The following is a 17,957-nucleotide window of genomic DNA, read 5'->3' as shown; positions in this document are numbered from 1 at the left end:
CGGAAGAAAAAGGTCCCAACAGAGTATTTATCTTTAATGCAAAACAGATAAGACTTCTGCAAATAGCAGGAACACCTGGCATATGCCTGGCGGCTGAAAAGTTCTGAGGGCTGGTGCATACAGACGTCACCTTTACGGCCCACGTACCTGCCTCCACGTCAGATGTCCGATGCACCAAGAGGGACTGGAAAAGGTTTGGAAACCTGGCAGGACAAGCTGATCGGACGAAGGGTAAACCCACTAGTAGAATACTGCAATACTGGAATAGAAGGACATCAGCATTTTGAACCTGGTGCTGGGGGGTGCACAAGGTTTTCTTTTTGGAATCTCCCTGCCATTTATTCCTAAACATCTCCTTATCAGAATTATGCTACAAATGTTTTTTTTACTTATTTTCGGCCAAAGGCATAAAATGGAGCAGTGGATCTCTGGGACAACTCAGAGGAAGAGGAGGACTCAAAAACCTGAGAGAGTCCCTCTCTCCGCTTTCACCTTTCATCACACTTGCACAACTTGTGCAGCAGAAGGTTCAAAAATGAAATCTCTATCCAAGGAAGAATTCAAAATTTTATTTTTTATATCTTCTGGGATGTTCTGAGAAAGCAGCCAGGCAAGACTCCAAGTGGCAGCAGCCGTGAAGTAGTATTTACAGAATCAAACACATTTCTAACAATAAGTGACTTGAGAAACAGAATAAACTAAATTACACAATGCAGATTTTTTCCTCCTAAGAAGAAGCCAAAGCCAACACACTCCTCATCACAATTAGTCAGAATAAACATACAAGCCTGATAGTTTAGAATTCTAAAGAACAAACTGCAGAAGCTTATCAAAAGAAGACGGATTAAAATTAAAATATTTAGCAGTAGCTGTATTCATTAAAGCTACAACATCTGGGTCAGGCCTGGGATTGTTGTGTAAATATTTGAAAGACTGAGGAGCTTTAAACAACCTATCTGCATTTTTAGGGGCAGTAAAGCTATCATGGAAATTGCAGGGCATAAGTAACATGTCCTACGCAGACTGCCTCAGGGCCCTAATCACTGTATTCTGTCTTTTACAGGCTGCTGAGGGGAGATCTATGTTTGGCATACAAGGCACTGTCAGACCCCATCCTGACAGGTCTTCTGCGTACCTGCAAAACAAACAGCACCAGAATCATCTGTTCTAAAGACTTAAACCTTGTCTGTGACAAAAATAGGACCTGCTGCAGAGACAGATGTGTATCCCAAAGACTACCCATTCTCTGGACCCCCATCCATGTAAAGCAGACTTCCCCCCTAACCCAATGTAAGTGTAAGTTAGGACAACTGGATGGGAACAGGGGCTTGGCAGCTATGTCTCTAATGGACACAGGCAGTACATGGTTCATCTCACAGGCCCCTGCACTTACACTTCCCAAAGGTATCAGAACTTGCCATAGATTTGGGATGCATGGCTCGGCTTAAAAAGGCCTTTGTGGTCGTTAGCCTGGTAAACACCTATGGACCTATAATAAAGTCCATCTGGGGAGCTGGTACTCTGTTCCATGATCAGGCCAAAATGGTGTTAGCTTCCTTGAGATGCTTGACAAGTCAGTAAAAAAGGAAAGTTGCAAAAATGTAACTTTCCCAGAAAAACAGTGAAAAGCAACTAACACATTTTCCCCTAGTTCAAAACGTTAAATAACCACAGTTCCTCCACAGGAAAAGTAGTTTAAAAAAGGAATGTTAACTTTTTACCCCAAAAGTAAAAAGGGCTCCTGAGGTACATAAGTCACATTTCAGTAAAAAATAAAAACTTATTTCGCAGTAAAAGTACTTCTATTTTAGGCTACCCAGCCATGCCAAAAGTCAATCCTCAAAAGGCCACAGAGAAGTGCTCTTCACAGCGGCATGAAAGTTCTGAAGGGCCTCAGCTCAAGCTATCAGTCTGCACTGCGTGAAAGGTGCCCTGAAGTTCTGGATGTTGGCCAGCTGTTTTATCCTATGTAGGATGCAACCCATATAATCTAGGCTACTACACCAGTGATTATAATGACGATCACCTCTTACTTTGACACAGCTGTCAAGGATTTCCTGAAGTCCCATTAAAAAAAAAAAAGAAAAAATAGCAGACCTTATTCAATTCTGGGTTTAGAACTCATGTTTGCCAAGAGGATGCAGTAAGCTACTGGTTTTGAAAGATAAGTCAAACTTACCTAGCCAGTTTAAAATGCAGTCAGTCTACAAAAGTATTAAAAAGTACAAGCCACAACCATAAAGCACAAAGGGATAAAAACCTATGACCCACAAAACATGAATTTCATTACTGCACTTAAGCGATGGCACAACTACTGAAAATGAAATGAGATTAAGCGGCAGCTGTCATCTTGCCCACACTAAGGAAAGGAAGACCGTTTGATCACTGTATCACTGCTCCCTTACAGGAGGGTGGTGGTTCTCCAGATATCAGCTAACAGGTCAGTGACAGTGCTGCACAGTAGCTGGTGAGCTGCTCTGTGGGCAGAAACAGGAGGGGTACCTCCAAAACAGGGTGTCAAGTACAACACAGATGGAAGTTCAGATTGTCCCAGGTTGGTCAGCAAACTTCCTAGCTTCTCCAACACCTGGCTCTAGTTAAAAGGATGAGATGACTGTGCCATAGGGCTCTTGCCCTGTCCAAGGAATGAAGGAGTCAGCTGAGTGTAGGAAAGATGGGCACTGGGCTGACCTGGATATCAAGGGTGGGTGGGAATTAAAGCACAAGGTACTGAGAAATAAAAAAAAGAATGAATTATGCTGACGCTTACACTGGGACCAGTTAACAAATCAAGACCAAAAGGTCCATCCTGGGAAAGGACAAAAGAAACAAATACTTTGCTCGTCTTCCTCAAGGTACAGTTGTGGGACCCCACACATTCAACTGCTTGTCTTCCCCATGACGGGAACAATAACTGCTCATCTTCGCCCAGATGGGATCAAGGGGAAGAGCACTGAAAGTAGCATCTACATGTTGAAGTGTTAATTCAGATCTAAGCTCTCACAACCATGAAGCAAGGCGCTAAAAGAAATGGGGGTCAGGTAAGGTAGAAGCTACTGCATGTACCCTCCAGGGAGTGAAGGGTACTTCTTAGTAAAAACCCTGCCCAGCTCCACTGAGCTCTTGTCTATCCAAATAGAAACAGACAGACTAGCAAAAGATATACACAGTAACCAAAAATCGCTGATACAGGAAATGAGCATAAATGGCAAAAGGAAATAAAAAGTAGAGAGAGAGTGCAAGCATCAAAGCACCTCACCCATCACATCTCTCAACTGTCCATATTTTTGCAGAATGTCCAGATATTTGCCTCATTTTTGGTGCGCTACTCCTAAAATCTATACTTTTCTGGCAAATAGCAGACTGAAGTTATTAAATAATGGCAAACATTTCAGTTTAAGACTCCACATCCTTCAGAAAATTCATGCTAACGCAAAATCTATTATTCTGTCAACCTTCTAAGTTTGTAAGAGCAATATTTAAAATGTGTTCCTATTTGTCCCCCCATCATTTTAGGCTTTGTCCAGATTTTCTGCTCTTAAGAGGTTGAGAGGTATGTTACCCACTGAGGAAGAGGTAATTCGTTAATTCAACAGTCTGATTTACATTTTAACCATAAGTAGCTTTTGTTAGAGAACATGAATATGCTGTACTTCAGTGTGCTGAAAGTCCAAGTAAAAACTGAATCAACAATAAAAGGGCTAAACCACTAACAACCTAGTCAGTCTAAGCTGCTAATGTGAGATGGAGAAGCTACAAAAAAACACACATTAATACATAATCGTACGTACATTACAGAGGGCTTAAAAATCTCACAGATCATACAAGTAATATCTTGAGAGATGAATTTAAGAAATTCACCTTGAGAGTTTAGTTCAGTTTGAGAGGTGAATTTCTTGAATTTATTTCAAGAATGCATTAACAGGAAACAACTGAAGACCAGATAGAAATTCTTTGTAATTCAATGAGACTTTTAGCTGTCCATATCTACCGACAGTTAAAGTGTCACACACTTTCTATTGCCATTACAAGTGGCAACAAGACGTGAAGCGCTAATCAAGCAATAGCTGTAAAAGCTGTTCATTGCTTTTGTGCCACACTTCTGTCATCCGAGTGGCAACATAAAGTGTATAACACTGCTTTCAAAGCTAACATAATGATTCCAATGCAGTTCTATGACGGTTGCAGTCTACATGGCAGCTCAAGGCTTGATAACATCAGACTGTATGAACTGCTACAACAAACATGTCACAGCAAGGTTTTTTCATGCTCGATTTCTACCCAGTTCTGCAACATAATCAGCACAAGCCATCTGTGTTACATAACAATTTCATAAAATTACACGGTGTCAAAATCAGCTTTGTTTGCTGGACCTGCAATACCTAATGCAAGTAAAAAAAAAAAAAGGATCAGTCTGCTGAAAAACGCCTACTATGCTTTTCTAATGGTTTGCAGTTAACCCCATCAAACTATTATGCTCACAACTGTGGGCACCAAATGGGTAAGTTTCTGTAAAACCTCGCAGATAATGCTGAGAAGGTTTGGGACATTCAAACATGCAAACAGATTACACATTCAAAAAAGGCATCCAGTTAGTTACAACAGCTGAAAATCGACATTCACAGGAAACAAATCAAGCAGACCTTTTTGTTCCCTGCAACCACTGAGAAACCAAAAATTTCATTAAAATATCTAAGAAAAACTAAACTATGAAATAATTCAAAACAAAAGAAAAACATGAAATGCACAATAATGCTGTAAACGTAAATCTGCCACTCCATAAATTATTATAATAGAGCAGTATGGAGAAAAAGTACAGTTTTGTACCTACCATAAATGTAGATGTTTGAGTGTATACCCTGCTGCAGTCATCACACTTGGGTTATCCTGTCGTCAGGCAGTCTCACAGTTGGCCTGAATTCCAAAGTCTTGGTCCGGCGTCGGTTGCTGTCGCTTCTTCCCTGACGTCAGTGCGCCAGGGGTATATATGACGCATCAGACGCCATTTTCTTCAGTTTTTCCTTGCCCCAGATGTCAGGTGCCCTCAAAAAGGTGGTCAGTAAATAGTACCAATCTAAAAAGTTTAGCACAAACAAAACATCCCTCCAGCTATAAGCAAATACATCACAAAGGTAGTATCAGGTTTTAAGGCATTGTAAAGTTTTAGTTAGTTAGGTCAGAGGGGATGGAGGGAGGGTAACCTGGACTGCAGCAGGGTATGCACTCGAACATCTACATTTATGGTAGGTACAAAACTGTACTATGTTCATCGTGTTATCCTGCTGCAGTCATCATACTTGGGTAGAATCCCAAAGCTAAGGATGGGAGGTGGAGTCAAACAGGGTTAGAGGAGGCTAGAAGGCCCTGCAGAACTGCAGTGGAGAAGCCAGCTCTAGTACTTAGAGTAAAGTGGTAAGTGGTAGTGTTTGGTGAAGGTGTGTACTGAACTCCAAGTTGCAGCTTCCAAAATATCCTTGGTTGGCACCCCCCTGAGGAAGGCTGTAGATGTAGCTGCTGCCCTGGTAGAGTGGGGCCTTATGGTAGCAGGAACTGGTTTTCCATGATGGGTGTAGCAAAAACGAATGCAATGTCCTATCCATTTGGAAATGGTCTGTTTTGATATAGCCTTCCCTTGTGAAGCTGCAGCATAGGATACAAAGAGCTGGTCAGATTTTCTGAAAACCTTGTGCAGGAGTCTTTCTCCTTTGTTCTGTGGATTTGGAAAAAAGGTGGGTAAGTGGATGGTTTGATTTAGAGCCACACTGGATACCACCTTAGGCATAAAGGAGGGATTAGTTCGTAGAGAAACTCTGTCTTGATGGAAAATGAGGAAGGGCTCTACTGCCATTACTGCCTGAAGCTCCGAGACTCTTCTGGCTGAAGTTATTGCTAGCAGCAGGGCAGTCTTCCATGACATAAACTTTAGGTCAGCAGAGAAAGCTGGTTCAAAAGGAGGTAGCGTAAGTTTTTCCAGAACAAAGTCAAGGTCCCAGGTTGGTGTAGGTGCTCTCCTGTGGGGCCTAATGTTTTTGGCCCCTCTGAGAAACTGCCTTAGAAGCGGATGTGAAAATAAGGGAGGATCCGTGTTGTAGTGGGCTGAAATAGCTCAGGCGTGGATTTTAATAGATGAAAAAGAAAGTCCTTTGTGCAACATCTCAGTTAAATACTGTAGAATCTGAGGTATGTGAGGCTGAAGGGTATTTTGGCCTTTAGCTTGGCTCGAGGCGCAAAACCTTTTCCATTTGTCCGAGTAGGCCTTCCTGGTGCCGGGCCTCCTAGCTTCCAGAATAACATCCATAACTGCTTGAGGAAGAGGAGCTGGCCGGTTGCTTAGGTGATTTGCCATGCAGCCAAATTTAAGGTTTTGAGCTGGCTGTGTAGAATCTGATTGTCTTGCTGTGTGAGCAAATGAGCAATTTGTGGTAAAATCCAAGGTGGGCCCTGGGCCATAATCCTTAGTAGTGGGTACCAGTGTTGGCGTGGCCAGTCTGGGGCTATGAGTATCATTCTGGGTCTCTCCTTCATGACTTTCAGCAGCACCTTTGTGAGAAGGGGCAATGGAGGGAAGGCATATACGGTCATGTTTTTCCAACTGAATGAGAGTGCGTCCACTTTCCAAGCTTGATGGTGAAGTGTCCTTGTACAAAATTTTGTTAGCTGATAGTTTTGGGGGCTGGCAAACAGGTCTATGTCTGGGTGGCCCCATTTTTGAGTTATCATTGCAAATACTTGTGGATCCAGTTTCCACTCGTGGGGATCCATGATGTTTCTGCTGAGGTCATCTGCCAATGTGTTCTTTTTTCCTGGCAGGAATTGAGCTTGTAGCTGAACTTGGTAAGCCAGTGCTGTGTTCCACAAGGTCATTGCTTGCCTGCTTAGAGGGTAGGAGTGTGTACCCCCTTGTTTGTTTATGTACCACATTACTGTGGTGTTGTCCGCTCTTATTGTAAGCTGTCCTGGATGCAAGAGGTCCTTTAAGGCTGTCAGGGCATTCTGTGCAGCTAGCATTTCTTTTTGATTGATGTGCAGATCCCTTTGATCTGCAGTCCATATGCCTTGAATGCACTGTCCTACCATGTGTGCCCCCCAGGCATAGTCCGATGCATCTGTTGTCATAGTTTGCCTGGCTGGGGGCAAGGTGAAAGGCTGACCCTTGTTGAGGTGACATGCCTGTGACCACCATAGAAACTCTCGTTGAAGGCAGGGAATGAGAGATATCATTGTGTCCAAGCTGTGGCTGTGTTGAGACCATACGCTTTTTATGTACCACTGTAATTTCCTCATATACAGCTTTGCAAATGGTATTAGTAGTGTGCAAGATGCCATGAAGCCCAAGGCCTACAGAATTTTTCTTGCAGGGAGTTGGGTCTTTGTTGCCATTGTTTTGAAATATTGAGTCAGTTGTAGTTGTTTGTCTGGCGTCAGATAAGCCATCTGGGCTGTTGTATTCAAGCTGGCACCTAGGAATGTCATATTTTGTGAGGGTACTAGTTTTGATTTCTTTTCGTTTACTGTGTACCCTAGGCAACTTAGAAGGTGTTTTACAAAAGCCAGATGTTGTAAGAGGATGTCCTTGCTTTCTGCTTGGATGAAGCAGTCGTCCAGGTATGGGTATATTTGAATTCCTCTTTGTCTGCAGTATGCAATTACTGGTGCCAGGCATTTTGTGAAAACCCTGGGCGCAGTGGTTAAGCCAAAGGGCAGTGCAAAGAATTGGTAATGGGTTGAACCTGCAATGAAACGGAGGTATCTTCTGCAATTTTGTCTGATAGGGACATGCAGGTATGCCTCCTTGAGGTCCAACGTTACTAGCCATGATTTCTTGCCCAACATGGGAAGAAGCTGCTGTAGTGTTAGCATCTTGAATTTGGGTACTTGTAAGTAAGTGTTTAGATTTGAAAGGTCCAGAATTGGTCTCCAGGCATTGTCCTTTCTGGGCACTAGAAAGAGTCTTGAGTAAAATCCTTGACCTTGCTCTCGAGTAGGTACCTGTTGAATGGCTCATGTCCATGAGAGCTGTAATTTGTTTTTGTGCCTCTGCCCATTGATTTAGTGGCAGGTTTGGCATTCCTCTTTTCATTGGCAAGGTGTGAAAGTGGAATCTGTATCCTCGTGAAATTATGTCTAGGACCCATTTGTCCTTTGTGACCATGTGCCAGTTGTCTGAAAAAAGTGCTAATTTTCCTTCCAAGGGAGCTGCCAAGAGAGTTTTGCTAGGCCATATGAGGTTTAAGTCATTGTGTTTGCCTTCTAGTAGTTTGGGGCCTGTCTTCTCCTCCCTTCTGTGTTGCAGTGCCCCATTGTCGAGGTTTGTAGTGGGTTTGTGGATGTCCTCTGCCTCTTGGGCGTCTGTATTTACCCCTTTGAGGTCTGTCAGTAGCTGGAAAGGACCAATTTTTTGTTGGCCAATTTCTGCTGAAGGGAGGGGGCTGAACCTGCAAGAAATCTTTGACCGTCTGCATAGATTTTGCCTTATCCTCCATTTTCTTTAAGACTTCTTCTGCTTTAACTCCAAATAGGACATCCTGCTGTAAGGGAGCATCTAGTAACTTTGCTTTAACATGATCAGGCAGAGTTTGTTCCTTTAACCAAGCATGCCTACGTATAACAGACCCAGTGACAGCTGCTCTGCAGGAAGCTTCCAAGGAATCAAATCCACATTGTAAAGTATGTTTGCCCACCTGTTCAGCTGCATGCAACAGATCCTGCATTTCCTTCAATTCAGACTGTTGAGGGTGTGTGCTCATCATTTGTTTTATTTGAGATATTAGAAATTGCTGGTATTTTAGCATGTGAAACTGACAATTTAATGCTCTCATAGCTAGAGTGGCTGAGGTGTAAACCTTCTTCTCCCACCGGTCTAGTGCTCTGGAGTCCCTTTCAGAGGGTACAGGATTTTTTGCCATAAAAGCCTTAGCCCCTTTGGGACCCTTGGAGATGGTCTCTGGGTCAGCAACAGGGCTTTTATAAAGGAATTTGTGGGAGTCAGGCACTCTATAATATATATCTGGTTTGGCTGGAGCAGGAGGCAGAGAATCTGGATTTAAACTAGATTCTAAGTAAACATCATCCACAATGTCTAAAACTGGGGGATGGCAAGTGGTCTGTGCTGGGGGAGTAAAAGAAACTCCCGGAGCCTTTTCTTTGAATCAGAGTAGTCCTGACCTTCCCAGTGAAAATGTTCCCTCATAGTGTGTAAAGTTTCCCCAAAGGAGTAGTCTTTAGGGGGAGAAGCTGAGGGAATGGAATCCTCAGCATCAGAATCTTCATAAGGGGGAAAGGAGTAATCTTGTTCCTCAGAGGAGCCTGAGGAAATCAGAGGAGGCATAACCTTCCTCTTGTCTAGGCCTTTTGTCGGGTGGGGGTTGGGAACCCCCGATTAAAGAGATCAAATCTTCAGCCATTTTAAGCATCTGTTTCTTAGGCATGGGGCCTTGAACTGGAGACTGAAGTGCAGTCTTTTTTGGTTTAAGAGGAGTCTTAAGCTTAGGATACATTTTTATGGTGAGCGTCGTCGGTCTGAAGACACCTTCAGAAACCGAAGGTGTTTCTGCAGCACCGGCTTCTCTTTCTGCAATGTCGTCGGTAGGGCCTAAAGAAAATGGCTGCGTCGGCCTAGAACTCTCTGCTATAGGATCCGAAGCGGTCTCGGGTTCCAATTCTGCGGTAGCCAGGGGCTGCGTAGGTGCCTCACTGAAAACCGGTGAACCGGAGACCGGCCCAGCCGAGGCCTCGGAGTCTGACTTGGGTCTAGGCTGCCTGTCCTTATCTTTGCGTTTTTTGTGCACGCCAGTAGCCGGTTGCTCCGACGGCATAGTGTAATTAAATTTTCTACCAAAGTAGTGTCGTGCGAAATCAAAGTGTCATTTTATAGTTCGCTTATTGAACCTAGCACAAAAGCGGCAACCAGTGATGTCGTGGTCTGGGCCTAGGCAAGGTATACAATAAGAATGAAAATCCTTATGAGGTATTTGCTTCCCACAAGAAATGCAATTGTTAACTTTTTCTGACATCAGTCTGAGGCAAGTAAAGTTTCCCCAATGGGGTACTTAGCTTTACTGACAACTTCAGATCTGAAATTCGACTTCGAAAATCTCAGGAGTCGGCTGACCGGCACTTGCGAACTGCTTCTGCTTCGGGCACCGCGCGGCAAGAAAGACTGAAGAAAATGGCGTCGGATGCATCATATATACCCCTGGCGCACTGACGTCAGGGAAGAAGCGACAGCAACTGATGCCGGACCAAGACTTTGGAATTCAGGCCGACTGCGGGACCGCCTGACGACAGGATAACCCAAGTGTGATGACTGCAGCAGGGTAACACGATGAACATCTAGAATTCTAGAAAGACAACAAAAGGAAACTAGCAAAACTCCTCAAGGCTAGATAAAAATTCTTCTACTATACCAATGCCACTCTCAAATATTCCCCCTTAATTCTCAGCATCATAATTCATAATAGACCACTCACCTGGAAGACATTACTCTTGTGTCCACTGTCAAATTCTAAGGCCGGCCTTCGATAAACCCAGTCCCAGATCACTACTTTGAGGTCATCACTACCACTGGCCAGCCAGGTACCATGCTGGTTGAAGTGCAGTGTATTAACACAACCGTTATGCTTCTCCAGACTATACTGCATCTTAAAGCGCTGAACAAAAGACCTGGAGCCGCATGCATCATAGATGAAGTGCAGGCCACGACCCAACTGCCGCTCACGCAATGCAAGTATGGAGTACCAGCTAGGACGAGGAAGATCTTGAACCCCCGAAGTCACCCAGTCCTCCAGTGCCCGCTCCTCATCTGAAGAGTCCTTGTCTCGCTCAGTTGAGGAACGCTTGGCTGGGTGGCGTCTTCTCCGTCTCCTGAGGCTCTCATCATCCCCACCTTCCTCCTCTTCCATTTTATTCTCATCATCATCATCGTCGTCAGAATTTGATCTGTCATGATTATTATTGTCATCATTTATTGAATATCTACCAGTGTCATCCATGCTGTCAGAGTCTTCCTCCTCCTCTTCATCAGAGCTCTCAAGGTCTTTTTCTCGTCTGCTGCCTCGACGTTTCCGTCCTGTATGCGCCACAGTGGATACATCATCTGCAGTGGCTTCATCTCCAGTCAAGCTTAAACTGGCATCTGAAGCTTCTACTTCAATGCCTGATGAGGTTTCCTTGCCTTCATCAGCTACAGAGGTCTCTTCAGTGCCTTCAGGACTGCTGGAAATGCTGCCTAAAAATAAAGGGGGGTTTTGTTAAAGTTACTACAGAGTAAATGCTTGTGTACTACAATCAAGTATGGCTTCACATACTGTACTACATTTCAGAGCCTTGTGGTCTTATCAATCCGAGTAAAATGCAAACATTTTAAATGAAATCCTTCCTGTTAAAATCCACTCAATACAGACAAAATTCTGTAACTTACATGTGAAACTCTGGAGTTCACTGTAAGACGTACTCCCTTCTTAACTCTGCTGCAGTACAGAAATCAAAATCAGCAAATATCAATGACATTCAAAACATTAAACCACCTCTAAATGCATACAGGCATTATACTGACACTCTTGCAGGCACTACTTTGTGTATTAATATTACTTACCACGTTGGCTAATCAAGAACTGCACTGTACATACAAAGAAAAAACATTTTCAGGCTTAAACTAACATTATTGAAAGCATATTAGTGTATTGATAACTAGTGTGTGATTACATTGTTAGCTTTTTAAATACAGACATTGCAGTATCCTAGGTATTACTTCTGACAAAGAAAAAAACATAATACAGAAGTAAAGTACAGTTGTGTACACTTACCATAAATGTAGATGTTCAAGTGTATTCACTGTTGCAGTCATTACATTTGGGCAATCTGCTGGCAAGTTGCCCTCAGTCAGCCTGAATAACAAGGTCTTCGGTCCTGCGTCAGTTGCCGTCGCCTCTTCCATGACGTATGGTTGTCAGGGGTATAAAACATGCAGCCGACGCCATTTTAATCAGTTTTTCTTGCCCCAGATGTCAGGTGCAAAAATATATATATATATATATATATAAAAAACTAGAAATATATAAATGCACTTTAGAAACATAAAATTTACCTTCAACCAAAAGCAAATACACCACAAAGGCTTCTGAGTATAGTGAAGGAAAGAAAAGGTATAGAAAGGGGGCTGGCGGGTCCAGACTGCAACAGTGAATACACTTGAACATCTACATTTATGGTAAGTGCACACAACTCTACTATGTTCTTCGTATTTCACTGTTGCAGTCATTACATTTTTATTTTATTTTACATTTGTTGACTGGGCTAGTCCAACTGGATACATGTCCATTTTCAGTGGAGGCCCGGGGAGAAAAGCTCCAGTTTAAAAAAACAGTAAAAAACAGTGTAAAACATACTACAAAAACTTACAGTAATATTTGATACAAAAATTAGAAAAGGCATTAGTAAGAAATAAATTCATCTTAGTTTAACAATGTTTAAAAAGGAGTAGGAAAAAAAATGAGAGGGAGAGTTAAGCGTGATTAAGTAGTACTTGTGAGTGACAGTGTTAGAAATCAAGAAGGAAGGCTAGTATAAAGAATGATAGATGCAGAGTTGTGGTTAAGAAAAAAGTGTTTTCAGGGTATCAGATAATTAGAGAAAAAAAAAAAACAGTTAGTCAGGATTGGTACAAGGGCATAACCAGTGGTTAGAGAAGAAAAGTTTTAGGTTAGTTTTAAATAGCGAGAGAGAGATTAGGGTTGTCAGTTCTTGTGGTAATTGATTTCATATTTTACCAACTGAATTAGAGAATATGGAATCGCCTGCTAAGTTATTTGATAAGCAAGTATGAATCAACATTTTGTTAGCGGAGCGCAGATTCCTCAAGTTATTGTATGGTCTTATGAAGGTAGAGAGAATTGGGGTGTTGTTGGATTGGTACAGGGCTTTGTGGGCGATTATAAGTTGGTTAAATTGTAATAGGTGAGGTAATTCAAGCCAGCCTAGTTGTTTTAGATTCTGACAGTGATGAGTCCTGTATAGAGAGTTTGTAGCAAATCTGGCAATATTGTTATATGATTTAGCTAGTTTGTTAAGATTATTTTTAGAAAGATTGGTATATATGGGGGAAGCATATAACAGGGTAGAGGTTAAGTGGGTTCTAGCTATGGTGGTTCTGGCTACTGGTGTCAGGAAAGGTTTTATTCTATAGAGGGATCCAAGTTTTTTCTTAATAGATTTTATTGTAGTATTTATGTGAGTGTTATGTGGATAGAATCCTAAAGCTATGGATGGGAGGATGGAACTAAACAGCATTAGGAGCAGCTATAAGGCCCTGCAGGACTGCAGTGGCAAAGCCTGCTCTGGATTTAGAAAAGAGAGGTAAATGATCATGCTTTGTGAACGTATGAACTGAGTTCCAAGTAGCAGCTTCTAGAATATCTCTGGTAAGGACCCCTCTGAGAAAAGCTGCTGAAGTAGAGGCAGCCCTGGTGGAGTGGGATCTGATCCCCTTGGGCACAGGTTTACCATGGTGCAAGTAGCAGAAACAAATGCAATGGCTTATCCATTTAGAAATAGTCTGCATTGATATAGCCTTCCCCTCTGATCCTGCAGCAAATGCTACCAGTAGTTGCTCAGACTTTCTTAGAGATTTTGTCCTGTTTAAGTAGAATCTTAGCTGTCTGTCTACATCCAATGAATGCAGAATCCACTCCCCTTGTTCTGCGGATTTGGGAAGAAAGTTGGCAGGTGAATGGTCTGGTTAAGAGCCACACTGGATACCACCTTAGGCATAAAAGAAGGATTGGTCCTGAGGGCCACCCTGTCCAGGTAAAAAATAATGAAAGGCTCCACTGCCATGAGAGCCTGTAGTTCTGAAAGCTTTTCTTCTGGCAGTCACTTCAGCTAGAAGGGTGTCTTCCAAGAAAGAAATGTTATATCCGCAGTAGCTGCTGGTTCAAAAGTAGGTAGGGTGAGTTTTCCAGTACAAAATTGAGGTCCCATGCAGGAGTTGGTGCTCTCCTAGGAGGCCTTAAATTTTTGGCGCCTCTGAGATACTGTTTTAAAAGGAGATGAGAAAAGAGGGGGGCTCTGTGTTGTAATGAGCCGAAATGGCAGAAGTATGGATTTTTATTGAAGAAAAAGATAGGCCCTTGTCAAGCATCTCAGTTAAGTATTGTAAAATATGAGGAATATTGGACTTTGCTGTGTCTATTCCTTGTGCTTGGTTCCAAGCACAGAATCTCTTCCATTTATCAGCATAAGATTTTCTAGTACTAGGCCTTCTGGCTTCCAAAATGACATCCATCACAGGTTTACTGAGAGATGTGGTTGGTAAAATTAGTTGATTAGCCAATGCTGCAAGATTCAGAGTTTGGAGCGGAGTGTGCAGAATTCGATAGTTGTGCTGAGACAATAGGCGAGTTGTCTGAGGCAGGTACCATGGAAGAATGTGTGACATATTCCTTAGAAGCGGGTACCAGTGTTGGCGAGGCCAGTCCGGAGCAATTAGAATCATTTTTGTTTTTTCCTGTCTGACTTTTAGTAAGACCTTGGAGAGTAGAGGCAGAGGGGGAAAGGCATAGACTGATAGGCTTTTCCAGCTGAAGCATCCACTTTCCATGCTTTTTTGTGATGAGTTCTTGTGCAGAATTTGTCCAACTGATAGTTTTGGGGAGAGGCAAATAGATCTATGTCTGGGCTTCCCCCATTTTTGTGTTAACATGCTGAAGATTTGTGGATCCAGTTTCCATTCGTGAGGGTCCATAAGATTTCTGCTTAGGTCGTCTGCCGAAGTATTTTGCTTTCCTGGCAAGAATTGAGCTTGAAGATGTATTTGGTAAGTCAAAGCTGTGTTCCACAAGGCCATGGCAAGTCTGCAAAGGGGGTAGGAGTGGGTACCCCCCCCCCCACTTATGTACCACATAAAACTGTGGTGTTGCTCATCTTTATCAGTAATTGTCCTGGATGAAGCAAGTCCTTGAAGGCTGTCAGAGCATTCTGAAAAGTTAGCATTTCTTTCTGGTTGATATGCAGATGCATTTGGTTTGGGCTCCATTTGCCCTGAATGCATCTCCCTGCCAGGTGGGCCCCCCAAGCATAGTCTGATGTGTCTGTAGTTAGGGGTTGGGTGGCAAGGGGTAGAGTAAATTACAGTCCCTTGTTTTGGTGACATGTCTCTGCCCACCAAAGAAACTCCTGTTGCAGGCAGGGAATGAGAGGAATCATTGTTTCCAGGCTGTGACAATGTTGACGCCATAAGTTTCTTTGGTACCACTGAAGTTTCCTCATATGCAGTCTCGCATATGGAATCAGCAGAATGCAGGATGCCATGAACCCCAAAGCCTGGAGAATTTGTCTTGCAGATAGCTGGGTTTTTAGTTGCCATTTGTTTGAAGTATGTTGTCAATTGCATTTGTTTGTCTGGCGTGAGGTAAGCCATTTGGGCAGTTGTATTCAAGCTTGCACCCAAGAATGTAATTATTTGAGAGAGTACCAGTTGTGATTTCTTTTCGTTTATGGTGTACCCTAGGCATGCTAGAAGCCTTTTTACAAACGCCAGATGTTGAAGAATGTCCTTGTCCTCTGACTGAATGAGACAATTGTCCAGATAAGGATAAAATTGAATGTTTCTTTATCTGCAGAATGCAATTACTGGTGCCAGGCACTTTGTAAAGACCCTGGGCGCAGTAGATAAGCCAAAGGGCAGTGCAGAGAATTGATGATGCAAAAAGCCTGATTTGAAGCGAAGGTATCTTCTGCAAGATTCCCTTATTGGGATATGTAGGTATGCCTCTTAAGTCTAGAGTTACCAACCAAGCATTCTTGCCTAGCATAGGCAGTAGCTATTGTAAAGTCAGCATTTTGAATTTTGGAATGTCCAGGAACGTGTTCAGTATTGATAAGTCCAGAATTGGATGCCATGATTTGCCTTTTCTAGGTACCAGGAAAAGTGTTGACTAAAATCCTTGTCCTTTTTTCCTTTTCTGGTACCGGTTGAATAGCCCCCATATCCATGAGGGACAGGACTTGTTTCTGGGCCTCTGCCCACTGGTTTGGTGGCAAATCTGGCCATCCATTTGGAATTGGCAAAGTGTGGAAATGAAATCTGTACCCCTGGGATACTATGTTTAATACCCACTTGTCCTGGGTAATTAACTGCCAATTCTGAGCATGAAGTGCTAGTTTTCCCCCCAAGGGGGCTGCCAAAAGATAAGTGCTTAGAGATGGTAGAGGAAAATCATTGAGACTGCTTACTGTAGGATTGTGCTTTGTTACCTCCAGATTTGGAGGTGGAGGTACCCCATTGCTTTGACCTGTAAGATCCCTGTGATTGATATCTGGAACCTTTGGAGCACCTGGGTGTGCCCTGAGTGGCTCTGTTGGACACAGGAAAGGACCAATTCTTAGTAGGCCAGTGCCTACTGAACCTGGGTGGCTGCACTTGCAATAAATCTTTTACAGTTTGCATAGATTTAGCTTTGCCTTCCATTTTCTTTAAATCTTCTTTTGCCTTATAACCAAATAGACGATCATGCTGTAAAGGGGCATCCAACAATTCAGCTTTAGCATGATCAGGCAGACTTTGCTCCTTGAGCCAGGCATGCCTTTTTATCACAGATCGAGTTACAACGGCCCTGCAAGAGGCCTCCAAGGAATCAAAACCACACTGCAAAGTATGCTTTCCAAGCTGTTCTGCTGAATGCAATAAATCCTGTAACTCTATTTTCCACACAATCAGAAATCAACATAATTTTCTGTTTCAGTAAGCCCATAACTTGCTGTTGATATTTAAGCATATGAAACTGGCAGTTTAAAGCCCTGATTGCCAAGGTTGCAGACGTATAAACCTTCTTAACCCATCTACCCAGCGCTCTGGATTCTCTATCAGAAGGGGTAGGATTTTTGGCTGTAGAAGCCTTAACACCCTTGGGACCCTGAGAAATAGTCTCAGGAACAGCAGCAGGATTTTTGAAAAGAAATTTGTGGGAGTCAGGAACCCTGTAATATCTGTCTGGCTTACTAGGAGCCGGGGGCAGGGAATCAGGAGCCATGCTTAATTCCGAGAATACATCCAACAACAATGTCTACTACAGGAGGTATTGCCAAAGGCCTATGCTGAGGAAGAAGAAAATCCCTAAGCCTCTTTTTTGATTCTGAGAAGTCCTGACTCTCCCAGTGAAAATGTTCTCTTAAAGTATGCAAAGTCTCTCCAAAAGAGTAATCCTCAGGAGGAGATGCAGATGGGATGGATTCCTCTGCATCAGAGTCCTCATAAGGTGGAATAGAAAATTCCTGATCAGAAGAGGAATCAGAAGAAATGGAAACCTGATCTGAAGATTCATAGTCAGTGCCTTGCCTAGGCCTCTTAGCAGGGGGGGGGGGGGGTTGGGAACCCCTAAATCAAGGTAATTAAATCCTCAGCCATTTTGATCATTTGTTTTTTTGGCATAGGGGCCTGAGCAAGTGGTTCATGCATCAGTTTTTTAGACATAGAAGTTGGTTTTGACCTTGTTTTTGTTGCTGGCATCAGTTTAATATAAAAATGATGAGGCCTGAAAACACCCTCAGATGCCAGTGCCTGCTCAGTGGCTCCGGACCCTTCCAAGGGAGAGACATCTGTGGGTTCAATACTTTGCGAATCTCGCTGCATACCGGACTCCGAATGGGTCTCGATAGAGGCCTGCAACTCAAAAGTAGTGGGTATCAGGGGCTGCGAAAGCACCTCACAGAGTACCAGCGAACCGGCGACTGGCTTAGGAGAAGCTTCGTCGGTTTTGGACCTCGACGGTTTGTCTCTGTCTTTTTCCTTGCTTTTTTTTGTGAACTCCGGTAGTCTGATTGCTAACCGATGACATTACAGGGTAGTTAAATCTTGAACCAAAATATTTAGAAGCAAAGATATACAGATGCACAAAACCGACAGCAAGGCATGTTGTGATCAGGGCCTAGGAAAGGAATACAGTACAAATGAAAATCCTTAT

At 43.0% G+C, this 17,957-nt stretch overlaps 1 protein-coding gene across 1 annotated transcript in view; it reads right to left on the bottom strand.

The window, feature by feature from the left end:
* The window catches only part of DCAF8 (DDB1 and CUL4 associated factor 8), a 1,751,511-nt gene that overhangs the window by 1,450,955 nt on the left and 282,599 nt on the right, over window positions 1-17,957 (bottom strand). The window contains exon 3 of the mRNA XM_044059248.1: window positions 10,470-11,227. Within this exon, the coding sequence (XP_043915183.1) occupies window positions 10,470-11,227 (758 nt within the window). The remainder of the gene's footprint in view (window positions 1-10,469; window positions 11,228-17,957) is intronic.

The sequence above is a fragment of the Protopterus annectens genome, chromosome 17.part0 (assembly GCF_019279795.1).
Source record: "Protopterus annectens isolate FY-2018-M chromosome 17.part0, PAN1.0, whole genome shotgun sequence".
Classification (NCBI taxonomy): Eukaryota; Metazoa; Chordata; order Ceratodontiformes; family Protopteridae; genus Protopterus; species Protopterus annectens.
Note: the sequence above shows the minus strand (reverse complement) of the source record. Positions and strands in the feature narration are given on the sequence as shown.